The 22,206-nt window shown below is 42.9% G+C and overlaps 1 protein-coding gene across 2 annotated transcripts in view; it reads right to left on the reverse strand.

Annotated features, from left to right (window-relative positions):
* Positions 1–9: 9 nt before the first annotated feature.
* ZBTB46 (zinc finger and BTB domain containing 46) overlaps positions 10–22,206 on the reverse strand; it is a 47,223-nt gene continuing 25,026 nt past the window's right edge. The window contains exons 5-10 of one of the 2 annotated variants that reach the window (XM_057366074.1): positions 16,965–17,246; positions 10,959–11,131; positions 9,718–9,769; positions 9,316–9,627; positions 3,636–3,811; positions 10–419 (exon numbers count right to left, since the gene is read on the reverse strand). In XM_057366074.1, coding sequence (XP_057222057.1) covers positions 33–419; positions 3,636–3,811; positions 9,316–9,627; positions 9,718–9,769; positions 10,959–11,131; positions 16,965–17,246 — 1,382 coding nt within the window. In that variant the 3' untranslated portion in view covers positions 10–32. The remainder of the gene's footprint in view (positions 420–3,635; positions 3,812–9,315; positions 9,628–9,717; positions 9,770–10,958; positions 11,132–16,964; positions 17,247–22,206) is intronic. The other variant, XM_057366075.1, reaches the window with a different exon arrangement.

Here is a 22,206-nt window from a genome sequence, read left to right on the forward strand (position 1 = left end):
AAAAACAAAAAAACCCAAACGAAAAATAATCCCTAAGAAATCCAGGTAAAATCCTTGTCATTCTCCCCAGAGTTGTCCTGCTCCTGTGGGGAGTCGACATCTTTGTCATCATCTAAAATCACATCATCCTGTGACATCCCCACGTCATCCTTCCACTTGATGTCATCGTCGTCTCCCATCTCCTCGTCTCCTTCCACTTTGATGTCATCTGGGTCTTCCATGTACTGCCCTTCCCCGGGGTAGCACTCGTCTGGGGACCCTTCTCCCCCGTTGTGGTCCAGGTGGGCGGCGATGCCGCGGCCGGAGCAGTCGGCGCAGACGCCGTGGCGGCGGGAGCCGTGCTTGATCCCCACGCTGGCTGCTGACATGAACACCCGGTTGCAAACCTTGCAGACGTATTTTTTATCTTTGCTGTGGACCTGGAAAAGAAGAAAGATCACAAAGGTGAATGGCAGTGGAGATGGAATGAGAGGCACGCTCCCGTGTCCTCTGCTAAGGAAAATCCATCACAACTGGCTTTTACCAGGAGCTCAAACCCACCACGATTAATTCAACCCTGCAATGATKACACACAATGGAAAATCCTTTGGGACTGCTTGTTCATCATCACACAAATAGTTCTGATAGGAAATTTTATCACTATTTTTTTTTCTTTTTTCTCTCTGTTTTTCTGGGCTGTAATTGTTACATCATACCATGACCAAGAAGAAAATGTTAAGAAAAAAAAACACAGTCCAGAAGCACTGGTTCTGTACAGMCCAGAGCAGAACAACCCTGATCAAACCAGTGTTTGATAATATGATTTAGTGGTCTTCCTCCTGATCCTCCTGCTGTCCAGAAYCAAAGASCAGGAGCACTGGGATTKCCTCCTGTACCTCCCAAATTACACYTCTGAATGCACTTCTCACCTTATTTCTGACTACTCTGGTTTGACACAAAAATTTCTCTTCCATAACTCCTGCTSCAAGAATCCAGTGCATGTGGAGCTATCACAGAATGTGTGGCCAGCAAAGGAAGCAAGGAAAATGCTCTCCAGGATACAAGAATTCACTTCCAGAGTCAAACTGCACTATTTAATGAGCAAAATTACATACTTTGAGAAGCRTAAAACACCTGATTAAAAGTGAAATCTGTGCCTGGCCACTTTTGCCCTGCAGGGAAGGCAAGGAGTTTGTTAAACCACTCAGCTGCTCCTCTRCCAAAGGAAACCAGAGCAGTGAGAACTCCCAAATTCCACCACAAGGAGCCTCATCAGGTACTTTCACATAAATGCATGCAAAATACATATTGATTTTATTTATATACAGAAAAGTTCAGGTAGAAGGGACACATTACAATCTTCTAGTCCAGCTGCCTGACTACTTCAGAGTGGCCCAATATGTACCATAAATATACTTTTTTTCTTTTATTTTTTCTTCTTGATTCTTTTATATATTAACACCACAYGGGGACAGCACAGGCACTCAGTGCCCTGTGTCTGGCACTGATCCTAAGAAGACWCTTCAGGCAGTGGTGTAGAAGCACACAAGGACCCAGTGCCAGTGCTTTGGGGCTGTCCTGAGCAGCYCATCAGCCCCCAAAGCCTTGGGTATTTATCACCAGCTCCTAATCCTTTTTATCTTTTTCTTCTTTTCATGCTCACAACAGCCTGTGGGAAAGGTTTTGCTGATTAAAGCCCTTCCTTTTATTTTAAAGCAGCTGCCTGGATGCCTGCTCCTGCCTCAGCATGGGATCAGCAGCTCTCACCAGCAGATTCTCCACAACCCTGCGCTCTGCAATACTCAGCTGAGCTAAAGCTCTTTGGGAAGAGGACAAATTGACCCATGGCAGCCCCTCAGCCCTCACTACTGCAGGACACTGGCTCAGGCTCTGTGTTGCAGCAGTCCCAGCCGTGTTCAAAGCCTGTGAGTGCCTCTGATGTGCTCTGGCTGCAGGTTCCCCTGCTCCGARCCAGTCCCCACGACATTCTTCTACTGCATCAAGGAAAGGCATTACGTTTTATTACTTTTTTTAAAGCAGTYGGACAGGGTTGCTCAGAGTCATCCAGCAGGATCTATAGGTATCACTCACTTTCAACTTGCACAAGAATGATTTTCAGGCATCAGAAACTGAATAGGAGAACAGAAGGTGGTCAGGGGCGTGGAAAAAGGGCTAAAAGAGCCACTTAAAAAAGAAATTATAAAACAGATATAAACCAATTTGTAATTATCACAGAATGGTTTGGGTGGGAAGGGACCTTAAAGCTGATCTAGTTCTGAMCCCCTGCTATGGGCAGGGACACCTCCCACTAGAGCAGTGTCAAAAAACTGATCACCTCTCTCTTTTTTTCAATGCTGACAGTTCAGCAGGTTCAAAATGAGCCATATTCCTGGATGCAGCTGAACAAAAATCAATCTTATTCCCTTTACTGCCAAATTACTAAGTGTTAAACACAGGAACAGCATTTGGCCCTMAGTACTGGACAGTGCCATTACAAAGATGATATTCTAACTGATTAAATGCCAATATTCCAAGAGGAATATGGAGAAGAGGAAATATGCTGACAACATCCAAAATTTATGAAAAAAAAAAATTAAAAAGGGAAAGTTCTCAAAAATAAAATGCAGGAGGGACCAGCTGGCACAGCAACCTGATCCCTGCTGCAAAACCAGCAGCAGATCTTGAAAGCTGTGTGCTTGCAGCAGGACTGAGCTCACACTGGGATTTGCCTCCTGATCTCCAGAGTCCCAGYGCCCCAGGGAAATAAGGGAGGGACATCTCAGGGAGCAGGCAGTGCCCAAGCAGAGGCTGGGCACTCATCTGGACAGACATGGGAGCAGGGAAGGAGGAGAAGGAGGTGGTGGGGGTTTGGGCACTGTGGAAATTGTCACACAGGGCTCAGGATCCTGATGCAGGATCTGGGGCATTGTTGATGGTGAGCCAAGCTCATTGCTGGCACTGCTGATGGAATCATGGCTAAAAAATACCTGCTCTGCCACAGTACCACCTCCACACCAAGATCTGAGAACCTCCTTAGCATGGCATTTCTACCCTAAAAAGAAAAATAATCAAGGTTCTGTTTAAAATTTTGTTTCTGAAGAAGCCAGAACTGGCCCCAGCCTCACAGTCAGAGCTGAGCAGCCTCTTTAATAAGGTGTATCAGTATTTTTGATAATTAAGTATGGCCAGACCAGAGTAGCTTTGCCTCAAGTCCTTGCTGGGCAATGTATTTTAAAGCTTTCTGCACCACGTCATAGATTGTAGAATTGTTAAGATTGGGAAAGGCCTCTAAGATCATCAAGTCCAATTGTTCRCCCAGCACTGCCAAGCCCACCACTAAACCATGTCCCCAAAACCCACATTTACAGATTTATTAAACCCCTGCAGGGATGGTTTAAACTTAGCCAGGACTGAACAATCCTGTCAGYGAAGAATTTTTTGCCAATATCCAACCTAAACCCTGGAAAGCCTCTAGCTGAGCTCGGAGAGCAGCAGGAGGATGAACAGACAGCCAGCCACGAGGCCTTGGCCAGGCAAGGAAAAAAGACCCAGGAGAAGCCTTCAGACGAGCAAACAAAACCCAGAATTGGAATGAGGAGCAGCTCCTGCTCTCTTTAACCCGAGCAAAGGGGTGATTCCCCTGGCAGTGCCCTCACCAAGGTGTGGCGCTTCATGTGCTCGCGGCGGGTGAACTTCTTGCCGCAGATCTCGCAGGGATAGGGCCTCTCCCCCGTGTGGGATCGCATGTGTCTCTTCAGGATGCACTGGTGCATGGCTGAAAAGCTGCAGTACGGGCACTTGAACTTCTTCCTGATCACTGTGAACTCGTTGACTGGAAGAGAGAAAGGCAGAACGCACAGATTAATCTCAGAATGTCTCACTACAGCCTTCTCATTGACTATTTTACTATTAAATTGGTTCACTGTGAAATCACACTCTCACCCCTTAACCACCTATGGATTTTTAATCTTCACACTGTATTACTGGCCATATATTATTAAAGATAAGAAGCTACTTTTGAATGAGTTAACACACAAATATTTAGCAACAGCCTGTTACAGACATTGCTGGCTAAAGGGAAAATGAAGAGGGCTGGCAACCTGTTAAGAGTTCTGATTTATTACAAATGATTATCCTAAATACCAAGATCTAAAATGCTAACAGCATTTGTGGAAGAAGCAGGGAGCCAGGTACAGAAGTCCACAAAGGTGCCCCCCTAATAGGGCCAATGTTATTTATTTATTTACTTGTGGGGTGAAGCGAGAACACCATCACACACCCCAGGAGCATTTTGGTGAAGGAGCAGAGACTGAGGATGAGCCAGAGGAAACAGGACAGCTACAAGCACCATTCCCTACATTATCCAGCTCTGGTGCCACCTCCAAACACACAAAATACAGGAGGGAAAACAGTATTTACCGCTCCCCGAGGGTATCCACCCACCCACTACAAGTTTGGAAGTGATTGTCCAAGTGGACATGAATCCAAACCTCCAGTTTCTCCTTCACTCTATTGCTTCCCATTAGTATGTTAATTTGCACTCACTTTTCYCCTAATTATTGTTATTTCTCGAAGCAATATATTTACATAACAAGCAGGGGGAAAAAAACAAGTTCTGGTTAATCACTGTAACTTATGTGCGTGTAAATGGCCCCTGGTAAAGGAACCAGGGAATGCCAGACCCACTCCCTGGCTCCTAATAGACCCTGTACCCAGCAGTATTTTTAGATACTTATTGAAATACTATAAATATGCCTAAATATATATATAATAAATGCTATATATAATATAAATGCCCTACTAGGTGTATGCACAGTGCATACCCTCAGTATGTCACAGATAACRCCCTGGAGTTACAYTGCACACTGAAAAATGRCCTTTTWAAATAAAATTGGTGAGCCCACATAGTGTCATTTCACGCCCAATTTGTGGGCTCTTTTTTTTTTTCCCTTCCGCATTTAAAATTTACTTTGTCTTGTATATCAATAGAGGTGAAACAACATGAGAAATAACGAGAATTGTCACTCATGTAGAAATGCAAACCAGCTGGCACTCCTAAGAGACACCTTTAAATAAGGTAATGYCCTCCTGGGTAATCAGAACAAACATTTCAACACCAGCTCATCTTAGAAGTTGTATTTGAAGTAATTTTCTATTGTTCTAATACACACTAAAAGCATGATTCAAGATCTTAAAAGCTGCTGTGATACAAAGTTTATCTCAGCAGTTATTGTGACTACTGAGAATTCAAACATATCCTCCACAGAGATAACTTTGTGGAAGAAAAGCTTCCTTTGATTATCAGTTTGCACTGGATCTAAGGGATCTATTCTGTTCTTGGGCTCCAAACTCGCAGCCTTGGGCTGCTCAGCACCTGTGGTGGTCCAGCCCACAGTTGCCTTTTTTTTTTGGGTAGCTTGGTGKTTTTGCAGCCCATTTGTAAAGCTATCAAGAGAATTTTCTAGCCCATAGGGAAAAAACACCAAACACCTAGAAGATGAAAATTCTTTGTYTTTTATATTACAGGAAAATATATTTTGTCTTTGTTTTCTCCTACGGTTTGACACTCTCTTGTCTGTACACTCAGAGGCAAGGAGCCCACGTTTYTCTACAGCAGGTAGCAGTTTTATGACACAAAGCTATTTATTATAAATACATTTGCMGTCTGATTTTGTAGCCACTCCATTRYTGGTGACAGGCCACACACAMTTCTAACAACCCTGTTTGTACAGAGTGTAGGCAAGGTGAGCAAACTGTAAACTGAGCATGGGGGGGAAAGAGGGGACACAAACCCTCCTTGTCCCAGTCCTGCTCCACACCACACACACTGCAGAGCCCAGCTCCCAGGACACAGAGCCACCAGAGATCCTGACAGCAACCAGACCCTGGGATCACAAAGAAAAAGTGCTCTAAGGACAGAAACCCACAAAATCCCTTATCCCTACAGCTGATCCTGCTGTTCCCTGATCATTTCCTGCCCTCCTCTCTCCCTTCCCTTCAGGGCTGAGCTGCTGCAAAGCTGAAAAGGCAACACCCAAGGCTGGGTGCACGACCTGCATTCACATCATGCTCCTCCCCAGCCACCTGCTTCCAACACATCCATGGATTTCCAACAGCTTTTTCCTGATGCTGTCCCATTCCAAGATTCCTCATGCCTGTGTTTGGCTTAAATCACTCAAAACCAACATTTTCAGCTTCTGTATTTAAAAATACTCACAGAACACTGTTTGCAGCTATAGCTTTATTGAGAATTGTTTTTGCACCAAATAGCCATATATTTAGTTCTTGTAGCTACAAAAGGAAACACCTGAAAACCAGCAGCGTTGTCAGAAAAATAATTGTATTGCAGAGTTAACATTTTCACAGCCCTGTTAAATATATGCACCCACAGTACATCTATTTAATGCACAAATACCAGCCTTGGTATGAGCATCACCCTTTGTCTAAAAGACAGTATTTTATARAGCAGCATTAAGAGTAGCAGCATTAAGGTCCTAAGAAATCATCTTTAACACGATCATCAAGATGATAAATAGCAGCACCACAGGTAAAGAGCTACTGGACACAGCACAAAGAAATGGAGAAGGAAATACAAGCACTGCCACAGTAAAAATCTGTGTACTTAATGCCACTAAAATATTTATGGAARTGTGTGTTTTTAAAACCAACATCATAATGCTTGGGAAAAAAATCTTTGGTATTGTCATCTCAAGTAACTCATTTCACCGAGGCTGTTAAAGGAAACAGRCTCATACATCCCTGAGAGTGAAGGAAAATACTGGTGGTGCCTGATAGAGCTGCTCTGGATTAACTCTGTAAACTGGCATCTAGTTAATAATCACTGAAATACTACATTCTCTGGGTCATTAGAAAGAATCCACAAACTTTAGCAGAATTCTTGTTCGCTTAATCCTCGTTATATTTAAGGTTATAAATAGCAAGGTGCAATTTAACTGTCAGACTCACACATCCCATCAGCTTCCCRTGCCATTTCCTTGCAGTAAAATCCTGCTTCTAACACCTGTTCTACACAAACCCCATAAAGCTCTGTCCTGTTATAYCCTTTGGTTCTAACAATTAAAAAAACCTAGTCCTGATCCTGAAGGGAAGCACTGGAAATTCCCAGTACTGAAGTCAGGAAGCACTCTGATGTACAGGCCAAGGAAAATACTACTGAAATCTCCATTAAAGACAGTGTTGAGCTGACTATAGAAAAAATAATTCCATGTCAAATTAAATTCTAAAATACAAGAAAAATGAACAAACATGAAACCTCATTAACTATTATCACGTAATGAAGCCTTTTAAAGTTTGATGAAATTGCTTTTCCTGGCATCTTACTTTCCCGAGTCAGACAAATCCTTCCCTGCTGCTCCCAAATTTCCAGATAAGATTCATTAGGTTACAACTTTGTTTTCTGGCTCAGCTTTCTCCTTTCTCACTTGCTGATTATTTAAGAGCAAAATAAATCATGAGGCAATTACTCTGACATCTGTCACAAGGGAAGCTGACACTAAAAACCACACACATTCACATTCACAGAGATCTCCGATGCCAAAGATGTCAACGGGAACAAGAGTGGAAAAAATGAACGTGACTTTGCAAAACCCATAAAATTTAAAACCAGATGATTAAAGCGTACTACAGTGATTATACAGGAGCTTATTCTCAATTCAGGCTGCAGCCTGCTCAAATAAAGAGTAAAAACTAAGCCAAGAAGGGAAACTCCGGCTTCCCAGCCCTGCCATGGCATGGAGCCGTCTACCTGGAGCTCTGACTCCCAGCAGGAACAGGTGGAGCAGAGCTGCACCAGAATATACCTGAATATATCCAGAATATATCTCTACAAGCCCAAGGGCAGCARGAACTGATGGGCTCTCTCATTCACCTTTCCACAGGAAAGGGCTGGGGAAGGATCTCCCCACTAAGTCCACATTGTRCACAACTAAATATTTTTCATTTTTGTCTCCCTGAGATGCAACAGTGTCATGAGAAAGAACTTCCCTGAAGAACTCGAAAGAACATTTGTAGAAGCTGTTTTTTTTTTCTCCTCAGCTGTCTCTTGCACTGAGGAAAGCAAGCCCACATGCTGACAAGCTGTGCTGCACACAGAGCAGCTGGGAAGCACTGCTCYTAATTATGCTACTTTCATTTCACACTTACCATAATCTGGTTTTGTATGTAAATATATAGCAAGAGACACAGAAATATTTAATCTTTTTTAAAAATAAGTGAATTTCATAGAATGAAGYAGGAATTACAGATTTCCACCCACCAGGAACAGCCATTACTGATTCTGTATGCACAGCCCAAGTTACAATTAAATCTATGTAAAGCCTTCTTCCTCTCCTTCAACACCACCACACTCAGCCTGGCTAATTTAATTACAGTATATAAAGCAAACGAGTCACAAAAATGTACAGAATCCCTGAGAACCACAGCCATACTCCAGGAYGAATTAAAAAGAAGCCCTGAAAGTACTGAAATATAGTATCAGTAAAATATACAAGCCTTGCAACAACTTTCAAGACCAAATAYCCTATTGCACATATGAACAAGCAGCGTTTTTCTCCTTGGAAAGACATAGAAAGCCAGACTGTACAAACAGCAAYCCAGTGCTACCACAGATTCTAAATTCACAGTGAAAACCCCTGGAATGCCCAAATGGTCTAATGGACAGAGCACCGAGCAGAACTCAGAACTGAATTCTATTATTAATTCTRTTGCTAGCACTTTTAACAACCTGAGGGATGTTATTTTCCTGGGGAATTGGAGGAAAACAACACCATTTCTTTTATAAAGCACTTTGAGATCTACTGATAAAACAGTCAAAGATAGTGTCAGAATGCAGAATGAGAATACCAATAAAACAGCCAAAGTGCCCGTTTTATGGACCCAAAGAAGTTATCTTCACACAAAAATTGCACCAAGGCTGCAGTGACACAACATCTGGAACCAGCACAGCACCAACTGATCAGCTTTGGGGAGTTACTCTACGAAATTACACCTGTGGAACATTTATTTGCAGCACGAGAACCACGGCACAATTCGCTTTTCCTAGTTCAAGGAAGCGTCTCGTATACAACAACAGCAGCTACGCATCCTCAGGATCCTCGCTCGGTCCTACACTGTCCAAAAGCTCCAGCCCAGCCAGGTGGGCAGAGCCCAGGTAACACATTTTCACGTGGCTACTGAGGTTCTTCTGGGTRCCAAAACCCTTCCCACAGAAGAGACAGACAAAGGTGCGCTCGCTCGAGTGCACGGACAGAAGGTGCCGCTTTAAGTCTGTCTTGTCACGGAACAGCTTGGCACAGGTAGGACACTGCATCTTCTTACAGTGGAAGTGGATGGTCTTCTCGTGCCGATCCATGTTGGATTTGAGGGTGAAGCTGGCGGGGCACTTGGAGCACTGGAAGCGGCCGAGCTGCCCGGCAGGAACGCCGTCGGTGAGACCGGCCCGGGAAAAGTCGAGCATGTCGAACGGGAGCAGCATGGAGAAGGCATGCTCGTGGATGTGCTCCTTGAGCTCCWCAGCACACTGGAACACCCTCCTGCAGAGGCCACAGGTCAGCCTCTTGGCCAGGGCAGAATCCAGGAAGGTCCCATCAGTGCCAGCATCCACATCTTCAGACCTTGGGAAAGTCGTATCTGAAACGGCACCAYGGACACGCACGCACGGATCAGCCTCTTCTGGTATGAAATAACAACAGTTTAAAATGCATTTTTCGCTCTGCTCACCTGAGTCAGAGTTACCAAACTGCCAAAGTGCCAGCAACCCGTCGTAGGCAGCCTGCAAGGGAAAAGCACAGGGAAGTTAAGGCAGGCATTTACAGGAASCTGTCCTGCAGGCAGAGCTCTGACTCTCATCCCTGTCACTGCCTTCACCCCTTCTTGAGGGGAGGCTCAATCGTTTGACCTGGGTGCCTTTACAAAACTTTCACTGCCAGAGCAGTGAACTCAGCTCTTGTATTGCAGGATTTTGTGTTTTGAAGACAGTAATCAAAATCCCTGTTTAAGTCTTGGACAACTACTCAGTTTCCAGTCTCACTAAGCATCCGTAGCTCCCATTCAGGGCAACGGAAAATGCTGGACAAAAAATTTCTTGTTGATACAACAGAAATGGAAAATTCTTGAAACGACAGAACTGGAAAATTCTCCCTTAGCCCTCCACAGGTATATTTTTCCTTTCCAAGCAGAAGAGCCCATAGAACACYAACACCTTCTGCGTAGCTCCCTTCCTGCAATGCCCTCTGGCACCGCTGATCCAAATGCTAAATAAAAGCTGATTTTATCTTTTTTTATTTTTTTTTTTTATAAATCCTTTGCGTTATGCCAGTGTGTGGCAGATGGCAGCCCTGTATGAGGCAGAGGAGTGCTGCAGCCTCGGCAGGTCTGTGCAGACCAGTTCACTTCACTCTACGGGGACTGCACATGAAAATCTGCATTTCCACCCATTTCTTTAGTAGAAGTAAAACAGTATTAACAGTATTAAAAATATTAAGAATAAAAAATGCTGCAGAAAGCTACAGATTTTAGGTCAAACTTCTGACTTCTGTAATAGCGAGAGCCAGCCCACTTCTGTCTGAATTTAGACAGTTATGAGAAACTCAAAAGCAGAACACCAAAAGTGAGCAGTGGGTGACTGAGGTCCCATGCCATTATTATATGCTAGTGTGCAAWGTTGTGCAAATGAAGAGATTTACAATAAAAAGGGCATTTATACTTAAAAAAACCCAGAAGTTTTTGAACTGAAGTTCTGTTAAGGTAAGGCAGAAAGACTAAAATTGGGACAGCACCAATCCTGAYGCTCGACAGACTTTCAGTTTTAAAATATCCCATCTTTTTTTTTTTTTTTAAAGCTCATAGATTAAAGTACAAAGCATTAGGTCTTTCAAAATACTCCTAATGCTGGGGAGGATTTGATCAAACAGACATCTTTGCATTTCAAATTCTTTGTGTTTCCCCCTCCCTGATCTTACCTGGGTTGAGGAAGGCAACTCTCCTTTTATGCCGGTTTCTGGTGACATTTCACCAGAAGAGCAGATCCTGGGGGGGCTCTGAGTGGCAAGGTGTGCTGAAGGCAGCGGGGGAGATGGTGCTTCCACTTTGCCATCACTTTCACCCCTTGAAGGATTCGAGTTGGTGCCAGGCCCTGGGGAACACAGGAAACGAATCTCACCCACGTGAACGAGCACCAGCTGGTGGCTTTAAAAATGGCCTCGCAAAGGCAGCGCCCCAGCACTCGCAGCTCATCTTCTGTCAGTGGGAGGGAAGGCAGCAGGACAGGGATGCCAGGCTTTTGCTCTTTCTGGTTGGTGGCTTGTTTTTTGGTTTTTTTTTTAAACCAGCCTCCCCACCCAAATATCTGTACTGGAGTGACATCGCAGGGCTCGGTCACTACAGAGTCCGTCAGGAGAAAGGAGCACAGTGAGGCACAAAAATATCCAGAGCAATCACATTTCTCTTGGAGAAGAAACATTCTGAACACACACATTTCCATCTTTAAGGAACGTACACAAAAGCTTCATGCCTTTAACTTTGTTCAAGAAAGTTTATGTCACAGGTTCAGATCTCAAGATCTGTCCATGGTGGTTTATTTAATATCGGACTGTCAGTCCTTGATCTCAAAGTGCTTTACAAAAGATGGGAAAAAGGATTCCTGTCACTCTATATTTAGCAAGGAGGGAAGTYCAAATATTTGTACAAAACTGTTCAATTATACCTGACTGTCATTACAGTTTAAAAATCTCCCATAATTCAAAAGGAAAACCCACTGTGTCCGGCCCTCGCCTACACTGTGGCAAAAGCAAATGGAAAACAATATTCCAGAAACTGCCCTGAGAATCAATGACAAATCTAAATACAAATGAAGACTGGGTCATCAATATCAGTGTACATTACAAATTATTACACAAACTTCAGCACATCCCTTGACTGAATGTTGGAATGACATACTGAGCAGGTTGCTCTTTTTGAAATGCAAGGAGGCAAAACCAGAAGCAAATACGGCATAAAATAAACAAGTWCATATTTAAAGCACTCTATGGCCTAAAGGCTTTTCCATTTCTAGCACAAAAGAGTCTGATGGAAACCTTCAGGGATATAAAAACCACACTCTTTAATGTGGCTACAAGTCACAAGTCACAGTTTACACTGTGTCCAAATACAATGCGCTGTGATCTGGGTCACAACAAACCACACCAAGGTTTCACAACAYGAACAATCCCAAACCTTACTTTTTTATCAGCTATCAAAGGAAATTCTGCTCWTGTGCCACCAGCTGGATGTTTGATTTACTTTCCTCTGCTTTGACTGCAGATTGATACAGTCCCCAGCTTAGTTAACTCTATTCAATTGGGATAGCAATGCTCCGAGGTTTACTTCAAGTGCGGCTCATCTGTTGCTGTTGTCATTTAGAAGTAGGACAGCAAAATGCCAGAAATTCAAGATGGGAAAAATTCAGGAAAAAATGGAATTTATCAGTATTTCCTCTCAGACACTGTTACCAGGAATCCAGCTCTACAGGTCCGTATCAGAATTCCTGCCTAGACAGCTACACRATTCTCTTTTTTATCCCTGAACATCCCAAACTGATTCAAACTGCCCCCAAGGCATCTCTGGGTTACACTTCTTTAAACTAATGGTATTTTAGCACACAGTAAAGATAAGCCAGTGGGCCCCAGCTTGATGAATTCTTTATTAGCACCTTCCCAGAATTCCACAAGTTCAAAAAAAAACTCTGTACTTCTTAAAGCAAAAATCACAGCTAATGAACGAGCAATGAAACTGAGCAAAGAGAAAAAATCAACTATCATCCAAGGTGTACAAACTCACAAAGATGTACAACACAACAGAGATGAGTTTTCAAACAATAATCAATATTTATTTGGTTTCAGCAACTGCAAGTAATACAAGAAGAAAGAAACCCACACCAATGACCCACACTTTGTACACAGAAATGCAGATTTATGTCCATTCTGACTAGTAGYGTGAGAAACCTTGTTCCCATTAAAAAGAAATTTTATCGAAAGTATTTTAACTCCTAAGTCAGGAATCAAAAATGTTTTCCTTCAGTCATCTCTGCACACAGAAGATGAAACAGGGGTTTAGCAATATTTGTATGAATATAGAATGCTTGTGACAGCTGGACAGTAAACTATTGTGGAAAARAGAAAGGCAAAGTTATTACATCTCATTTAAAATTGCTTCCATTCTCCCCTAAATCTTTGTTTACCATGTACAAAAATTCCTCACTGAGTATCTTTAACTTCTTCTTGCGAAAGTTGACCACTGCGTAAAATGTATTCCTTAACATTCAGTGCAAGGATAAATTGGCTCCAATGAACCACTAACTAAAAATAACCTATTAGCTGGTTTGCCCAAAAGAAAAGGGCTCTGTGTACCATGTAATCACTTGGACTGGAAGCTTCATAGGAATTGCTTCTATAAACAGTTTCAGTTGCAACAGGGTAAACAGGAAAAGCCAAACTTAGCCATATAAAAAAGCCTTCAAATGTGCTATTCTGAAATGTGGAAGTCACCCTTCAAGGGAGTTGGTCTCCCCATGATCTAAAAGTTTTGGTTGTTGGTTTTTTTTTTTAATGAGAGAACAAGGATGTAAATTAACCACCTCATTTTCTAATGAATATTAAAATTCTCATTCTCTTGATTATACTTGGCAAAACCAGCTCAAAACATTCATCTGAAGCCTTTGAGAATTCTGGCTGTGTGATGTAACCGTGCGGAACAATGCTACCAAAGTTCAGACTCATAAATGAAATAAGACACACGTTATTAAACCAAGGAGCTCCACAGAGCAGCTCTGCTGGAGTGGAAATTACGGAACAACCACCTGCTTTTACAGATAAACCAGCAAAACATGGCAAGACCAGGAAAACTTTCCTGATGCCTCATCTGAAAGGCACCCCCAGCAACAACAGGTTCAGTAACCAACACTTCCCCAGACGACCTTGGTGTTATCCATGAGTAAATCACACATTTTTTTCTGCAAAAACTGCATGTTCCAGGTTTCTGACAAGCATATGAACAACGTCAATCTCGATCACACATCATGAACATCAAACTCTCAGAGCCCTTCAGCTGCAGGTTATGTGGCAACTGTGCTACCCAAATGGTAAGATATTTAAGTTTTCCCTTCTGATTTTAAATAAGTTTGAACTGGTTAACTTCAGAAATTCACCATAGTGATACAACACCTCCACACACACATTCCCAGACTTCATTTGCCACCAGCAGAATGTCGAGTTCATACCTCATATAATGAATTAGTTAAAAAGAGCACTGGGTAAAATGAAAACCTTGGGGTATCCTCTAACTTCTAAAACAGGATGAACTATGCGGAACAGCAAGTGAAACCTTTTAACATGTGCAGTAACTTGAGGGTAATATCCCCTTTAGAAATGGCTCATCCAAATTTTAAATATGTTTAAGATCCTCTTTGCATCTGTCCACCTCCATTAAGTCTTTTTTCCTCCAGAAAAAAAAATAAAGGAAACCTGAATACAGCTCTTTGAGGCAGTTATGTACTGCAGAGCTTTGTAAGARAAGACAATCCAGTGATAGCAGCCAAGATTAAAAAACACTTCCCTTCTTTAAAGTCAAGAGAGACTGATCACTTTTAATCCCTGAAATTAGTGTGTTTCTTTCCAAATCAAGACAGATGAAAACCACTGGGTTTGGTTGTCTTGTTAGAATCAATCTTTTTCACTGTGCTCCTGCCCACTCCCTCCTTTTTTTTTTTTTTTTTTTTTTTAAATAATCCAGGACTTAAAATGACTCAACATCCTCAAATTGTTTTAGAAGAAAAATGTCAAAAACACCTACAAAGCCAGCACCAACCTAGACTGTACTTTTACATCTCCACAATCTTCTCACCACTTCACTGTCATTTTATACACTGAAAATTCTTGTCAAACTTGATGTCCTGTTGTATTCAGTAATGACCACTTAAAAGGGAATCATATATCACAAGATCTTTTTCAAGTGATTAAAATAAATTGATACCTGTGAATCTGAATAAGATGAAAGACAAGTATGTCTCTTAACTCYCTGCTTCTATAAAAATCCTCTTACCAGGCCACAGCCACATCCCCAGCTGCTGTGAGAGCTACAGACCAAGCRGGAAGTCTTCTCTTTGACTTGGGCATTTCACTTTGTTTCCATGAAGATGAGATAATTGAAGCTCAGCTGAACGAAATCCAAGTAATAGCAAGAAGACTGGAAAATAAGGACCTCAAATACACGCTGGAAAGGACCTCCTGAGCCATGGCACCCCTCAGTGAGCTATCACTACCCCCTTTTCTAAATGTAGCAAACTTTATTTTAAACCCAGCTGGTCTCCTGCCTGCACCATAGTTTGTCCCCAAATTATGCTTCTCATCTGGCTGGGCAATCTCTAATTTATAACCCCGATTTATGACTGCTTTATACAAATTTATCTTTATGTCAAGTGATGCTTCAGTTTTTAAGTAAAACCTAAAAATCCTCCAACCAAGAGCAGGATGATGGATAGAGGGCAGCCCCATCATTATTCCAATTTATCAAGACAGAAGATGAAACTGCTGATTTCACCTGTCAGGAGTCACAGACCCAAACCCGTGGTGCATCAATCACCCACCCACCCCAGTGCCAGCTGAGGGAGCCCTGCTCCCTGCACCCAAACCCTGCCACTGAACTGAGCCACATCTGTGCTCTCCCAATGCAGCTGAGGGATTTGCAGCCCCGGAGCTCAATCTGAACTGTCTAAATCTGATTTAACTCAGGAGATCCTTCRGGAAGTGAGCTGCTGTGAAAGAAACCAGAACACTGCATCAGCCATTCCCCGCRAATATTTAAGGCACTGAATAAGGTACAGAAACTTCAATGTTTTTGGAGTTTTTTAAAAACAGTCCCACTGTTCAGACATGAGAAGTGAAAAGAGATACTTCAGTCTGACACTGCAGCGTGCAGTTATTTCCCTTTTTTACACAACTYCTGGACCAGTTGGCCACTTGGATGGGGCTTGGAGCAATTGGTCTAGTGRGAGGTSTCCCTGCCCRTAGCAGGGGTCAGAACAAGATCTTCAAAGTCCCTTCCAACCCAAACCATCCTGTGATTCTATGATTCATTCTATGACTATTAAAGTTATCTATCTTTTGCCACTGAGAAAACAAAAAATATAGAGTAATAGATACCCTAAGTGAACTTTTAATTCTATTTACTCAATCAGTTTTCTCCACATAGATGAAAATAAACCTTTTCTTCTGAAAATTAGCATGTAATACTCAGAAAACTGCTGCCTGCTCTATCCAATTTCATGAATGATGCATCTTCTCAGAGTATTATTAAAATACAGCACTAATAATTTATCCTTCTTTATGCACTAGAGAATCAAGCTGCAATGAAGGGAACACAAAAATACACTGAAAAATCAGCTGTCCACACCAAATGGGTCACATCATCTGTCTCCAACAGATCACCAGCAGAAAAACATTCATTTCCAGGTGCAAGTATAACAAAACAATCAATAGCTGCTCAATCCTTACAGGTCTAAAATTACACTGCAATAAGTAAAGATCATGCGATCTACAACATCCCAATTGTTTCCAAAGACACAGGAGCAACGTTCAAGCTGTTCAACATCAATCAAGTTTGGATTCAAAACCTTTCCCATAATAGCTCAAACACTTTGCATTTTGTTTGTAAATACCACTGTGCAAACGAGCAAAACAGAAATTTGAGCGCAAGTGTTACATGCTAAATATTTTGTTCTCTGACTTCAGCAGTTAACATTGCAGTTGGATCAATATCAGACAAAAGTTTCCAAATTTTATGGAAAGTGGGATTAAGCAGGACTTAAACCTGGATATAAACACATCAGCAGCAACAAACGAGGCGGTGACCTGTATTTCCKTCTCACTAAAGATTTYYCTTWAAGTGTCAGTWAACAAAACAAAACAAAATAAAATAGAAGAACGCCAACTTACGGGAGAGCGAGTGCGTGCCTTTGGGGAGGTACTCGAAGAGCAGCGAGCTGTCCTCGCCCAGCATGTCGGCTTTCAGCGACAGCAAACTGTTCTTACTCATCAGAGCCGCGCGCAGGTTGGCCACGGTGGCGGCCTGGAGTGCATCCTCCTTGTCCGGGGTCAGGGGCTGCTGGATGTAGCTGGACTCTCCGGCCAGCAGCGCTTCCTCCACGCTGCCGTAGGGGTCCGGCCGCTCCACCCTGCTGTCCGAGCTGCTGGGCTCCGGGCCGGCCGCGTCCGCACCTGCGGAGRGAGGGAGATGCTGTCAGAGAGAAAACTCGGAGCTGCCTTGCCGTGGGTCCAGGTAATGGAACCAGGAATGCAGCAACACTTATTKTGGCTTTGCTTTTCCCGTGGGAGTGAAAGGCTGCCCCTCATCCCGCTTTTTGCTGCCTCACAGCTGGGGGTTCTGTTTTTCCAGCCCGTTCCCTCCTGCCCCACCAACTTCAGTTCAGAGCCATGCACTAAGAAGGCAGGGCAGWGGGAGGGGATGTGTATTCTATGCACAACCTGGATAAAACTATTTATTTATCTCAAACTAAGATTTCAGGATAGTTTGCTAGTACTGGAATTACATTCAAAGGTTTAAGCTCTATTTTCTCCCTAATTTTTCACTCTTTTGTTTCTTCCTCATGGTGAAGGCTTTGAAAAATCCAGTAATAAAGAGCCTCTAATAGAGAGGTGCCGAATATAAATCCCTTGGGGTCACTTCTCTAAAAAATACACAGTAACCAGTGGTTCCCACCATATTTCACAGATCAGGTTTTATACAGAAGTGATACAGTTAAAAAAAAAAGGAGATACACATGAGCCACTTTACAAATGTATCTACAAGAAACTGTATAAAAATATAACATATTAGAAATAAATACATCAATTAWGGAACCCAAAGAAAAGCGGAAAATGATGATAAGGTAAATTCCTTCCTACAAAAACACAGTTTATTTTTGTATTTTTAGGAAAGTATAATTGAAGAGTCTCTTTTGTTTGAACTTTGACTCTCTTATCAGCTTAAATAATTTATGTATTTTTATGTAAAGGAAAGTGACTCTTAGACTCCTTTCTATTCTTTACATGAAACAACAAAAATTACACACAAAAAGGGCTGTTAGCCCATTTTTAGAGTGCATAAAACAAATTGCAATTACCTACTCCACAATCTGCAGCAGCAAACACAGCTGACACACTCAAAGCCCAGCTGAGCACCTGGCAAACGGGGCTGAAGCTTCCCAACAAACTTATGCCTTTGTRGCATTTCTCCTATCAATGTAGAGGGAAAAAAAAACGTATCTAAAGAGAAGGCACAGCTAATGAGCTATGGATGGAAAAAGAAGCTGTTTTGCAGATCCTGAATATTTTATTGCCTCCTAGTTTAAAAGAGATTTAAATCTACTTAATGCAGGAGGGAACTATCAGAGCTCAAACCAGTGGTACAACACGTACAAAATTAATACCTGCTGCTTCACAAATTCACCTTGCACTCCTGAGGGCAAGGAATTGAGGTGTTGTCCACACACAGCAATGGACTYGCTCCTGTACAGAAGCTCAGCAGAAGGGAGGAGGCAGAGTGTGACAAACCAGCACTCGGCTTCTGCAACTTCAAACCAGGGCAAGGCATTAATCTGCAGAGCCTTATTAAAAAATGCTAATGAGGACACTGGTACCGTGCCCACCTCCTGTAACCTGGAAAACAGCTGAAGGAAGATCATTATTTTTATCTCCGTTTTACAGGTGGTGGCTGCCAGAGAAAGACTCGCTCAAGGTGTCCAGCCCCCGGAGCCAGGAGCAGCCGGCGAATTTCCCAGTCCCAGCCCAGGGCATATCAGATTCCAGAACATGTTCAAATCGGCTTTACTAAGCTGCACTGTTCTGCCACTACATCCYACTGTTCAGTTGTCCCTTTAAAAACAAACAGCCTCAAACCAAACAAGAAAAAAGCAATCACAGGCAGAGCGCTCCCACAGCCCGGAGATGGAGGGAATGCCCAAAGCTGGGGGCTACAAACACTGTAGGAAGTTCATAAATGTGAACTACCAGAGATGCTCTCTGTCTAGAACAAACCATTTCCCCTCTTCCATCTGTGTTTTGCTTGTATAATTTCATATTATCAGTGTTATTAAATCTTAGCCAAGCAGAAGAATTCAAATGCTTTGAATTTTTACGTATTTTGTCATCCCTCTGTTAGCGGCTCACAGGGATATCCACTTTTCTCCATGATAATGAAGGTTTTTCTAAAACAAGCCAGCATGCCTGAATAAAGGAAAATTACAAGACAGTAAAAACCAGCAGCTGTTACAAAAGGTGGCGAAGGAAGCAAATTAAACTTTAGCCCATTAAACTGGCAAGGTRACAGAGAGCTTCATCACATCAAAGCCACGACAATACCACTATGCCACTCCTACACGGGGAACCACAGCATGTAACTCGGGCCAGAAAGGGTGTTTGCCCATGAAATCGTGTTCCCAAGAAACCAGGCAGGCACAAAATTACCTTGTGCTTTCTGCCCTCTTTCCTCGGAGCCTGTTACAGCTGCTGATTGACAGTTGCCAGCATCGGCTGCTGCCCGCTGCACATAAACACTAATTGCTAAAACACACGCAGATTAATTGTAACCACAACAAGACATTAAATGTTCCTCAAAAGCCAAGATTAGAGACAGACAGTGAAATAGATGCTTCAGAGCTTCCAGTATTTATAGCTGATGTAATCTAATCAAACACACATTATGGCAAAATAAATATCCACTTAGTCACAGAAGTACTCAAACACTCTCAGCACACCAAAACCCAAAAATGCACCAAGTTCCTCTCCACGGCGCCTCCAAAACCACTTCTCTTTTCTCTAGAATGCAGCTCCTTTTAACGAGATTTAGCCRAAGAATTATATGAATCAAAAGCATCCGTCACTTCCCAGTAATCCAAATTGTTTACTACAGCGCTTCAGCCCCGTGTAAACCAGGCTTTAGTCAATGAGCTTCTATTCTGCAATTATTCACTGCCACGGGCCYCAGAGCTCCATCCCAACCCTCCAGAGCTCGTTTTTCACCCTGCTGGGACAGCCCCTGCGACTGCAGGGCTCCACACGCAGGAAATCCCGAGCTAAACGTGGGATTAATGCTGCTCGGAAAACTGAGCTCATTAGTCTCTTTAGCAAATCATTATTTTGCAGTTATTCTATTACACCAGCCTACTTTTCAAAACACAGAAGCTTTAGAAAAGCTTTCTTAAGTTTGTTGACTTGGATGAATATTTTATTGTTAGTTTTTATTGTCAAATAAAACACAGGGCCTATTTCTTGACAGTTTTGGCAACAGTACTTCCATGCAATTCTGAAAACAAGTGAAGTTCTTACCTACACATGAACRTAACAGGGATACAAGGGACCTTCTCACAGAGGTCACCCACCCCAGCTGAGCTCAAAACACACTTCATTCCCAACCACACTGACCAGGCAGGCTTTAACAAATCCACTAAGAGGAATAAACCTCACACCAGGACAACAAGAGCAGTACAATATTCCCAACACTCCCAGGGTTGCTACTGTGCAAACCCTGGAAGTCCTATAAACCAAGCTCCTGTCACAAACCCAGGAATGGGTAAACCAAGTTGTACTTGTCAAAAAAAATCGAGCACTACAGACATCTGGCAGCCCCTTGGAAAGGGCTATGGAACAAATCAAAGTAATGTGATGTACTAAAAGTATCCARATGTTAATGTGATAATTTATTTTCAAAGACCTAGGAGGAAGCTAGCAGTAAAAAGCATTAACCCRGTCTAACAACTGAACAAAACACACATGCCATCCCAGAAACAGTGAGGAAAAGCTCAATTTTAAAGACTACATTTGGCTACCTTAATTAATTACTCTAATATGCAAACCAATTTTTTCTTGTATTTCTTCTCCCTGCTTTTGTCATTTTTTTTCATTACAGCTTAAACTCAGCTGTTACCAAAGTACCTCCTCAGCATCTCCTTCTCTCACACCACTTATTTCTTGTTTGTACTGTGTTTTAACCTTCTCAGTAAACCCCCAGTGGGGCTTCCCAGACTCCCAATGCTATTATTCTCTTTCATAATTTTTTTTTAATCATTTTTTCCCCTTTTCATCTTTTATCCCTGCTCTCTCATGTAGACAGTTGAACATCTAGAAATCAGTAGCTGAAGAACTAAACCCAWGAGAAGAGAAGAAGGCGTGAATAAAAGMCATACAAGGTTACATCTGCTGCTGRAGAACTCGAAGCAGGAACAAGCTTTTCCCCCAAGAACTAAAGGCAAYGTTTTGCCAGGTTGTTCTTTCTCAATACTGCTCTTTTCATTACAGGCTTGAGGTGAGAWGGGATCCAAGAAATCTGTCATCTTCTCTTCAAAGCCCTGTTTGGCAGGAGCACAAAGCAGAGATGTTTCTCCCTCGGTGTTCTGAGTCCCCAGGATGCCGGGGTTGCTGAYGGAGGTGACCCCCTGGCAGTGAGGGGGGAGTCAGCCACAGGCATGGGATTCCTTCAAAGGAGGGCRACAATGCCTCACTTACCATTTACAGAGCTTTAAAACAGCTCCTGTGTKTTTCTCCATCATCCTGGCAAATCTCTGGGATCTCTGAGGAGCCCTTCCAACCCCTGCTCACCCCCTCTGGAATGCAGGGAGGTTTCACACAGCAGGAGCCACTCCTCCAGCACAMGTTTCTGAACTGGAAGTCTGAACATTCAGCACCTGGAATAAATTCTCTCCAAGTTCTACTCCAAAGACAATGGCAATTCAAGCCACCTCCTGCCACAAAAAGCTCCTGATGATTTTCCCATAGCTCACCCCACCTGCAGGACCCATTTTGGCAGAATTAGGGTGGAAAGGTGAACAGAGGGGAACTTTTGGGTACAGTGCCGCCAGCAAGGCAAGCACCAGGAAAGCAGAGTCTGAAAGAGGAGCAGCTGCAGTTCCATCTGCCGGGGTGTCACCAGAGACAACGGTGCAGGAAGCCGTCCTGACCTAGGACAGCATCACTGCTCTGTCACCTGGAGTCACCTKTACGAAATGCAGAATAAATTAGGTTAAAAGTGACTGCAGAGCTACTTTTAGAGTCAGATTACAGTGGCTTGTACAGCCCAGTTGTGAATATCAACAGGGAGGAGAGAGCACAACTTCTCCAGATCCTTCTACCACCATTCGACCACTACTGTGGAGAATCTCCCTTCCTGTAACTCATGTCCATG

The sequence above is a fragment of the Malurus melanocephalus genome, unplaced genomic scaffold (assembly GCF_030028575.1).
Source record: "Malurus melanocephalus ecotype Western Australia unplaced genomic scaffold, MMel_1.1 scaffold_59, whole genome shotgun sequence".
NCBI classification, from domain to species: Eukaryota; Metazoa; Chordata; class Aves; order Passeriformes; family Maluridae; genus Malurus; species Malurus melanocephalus.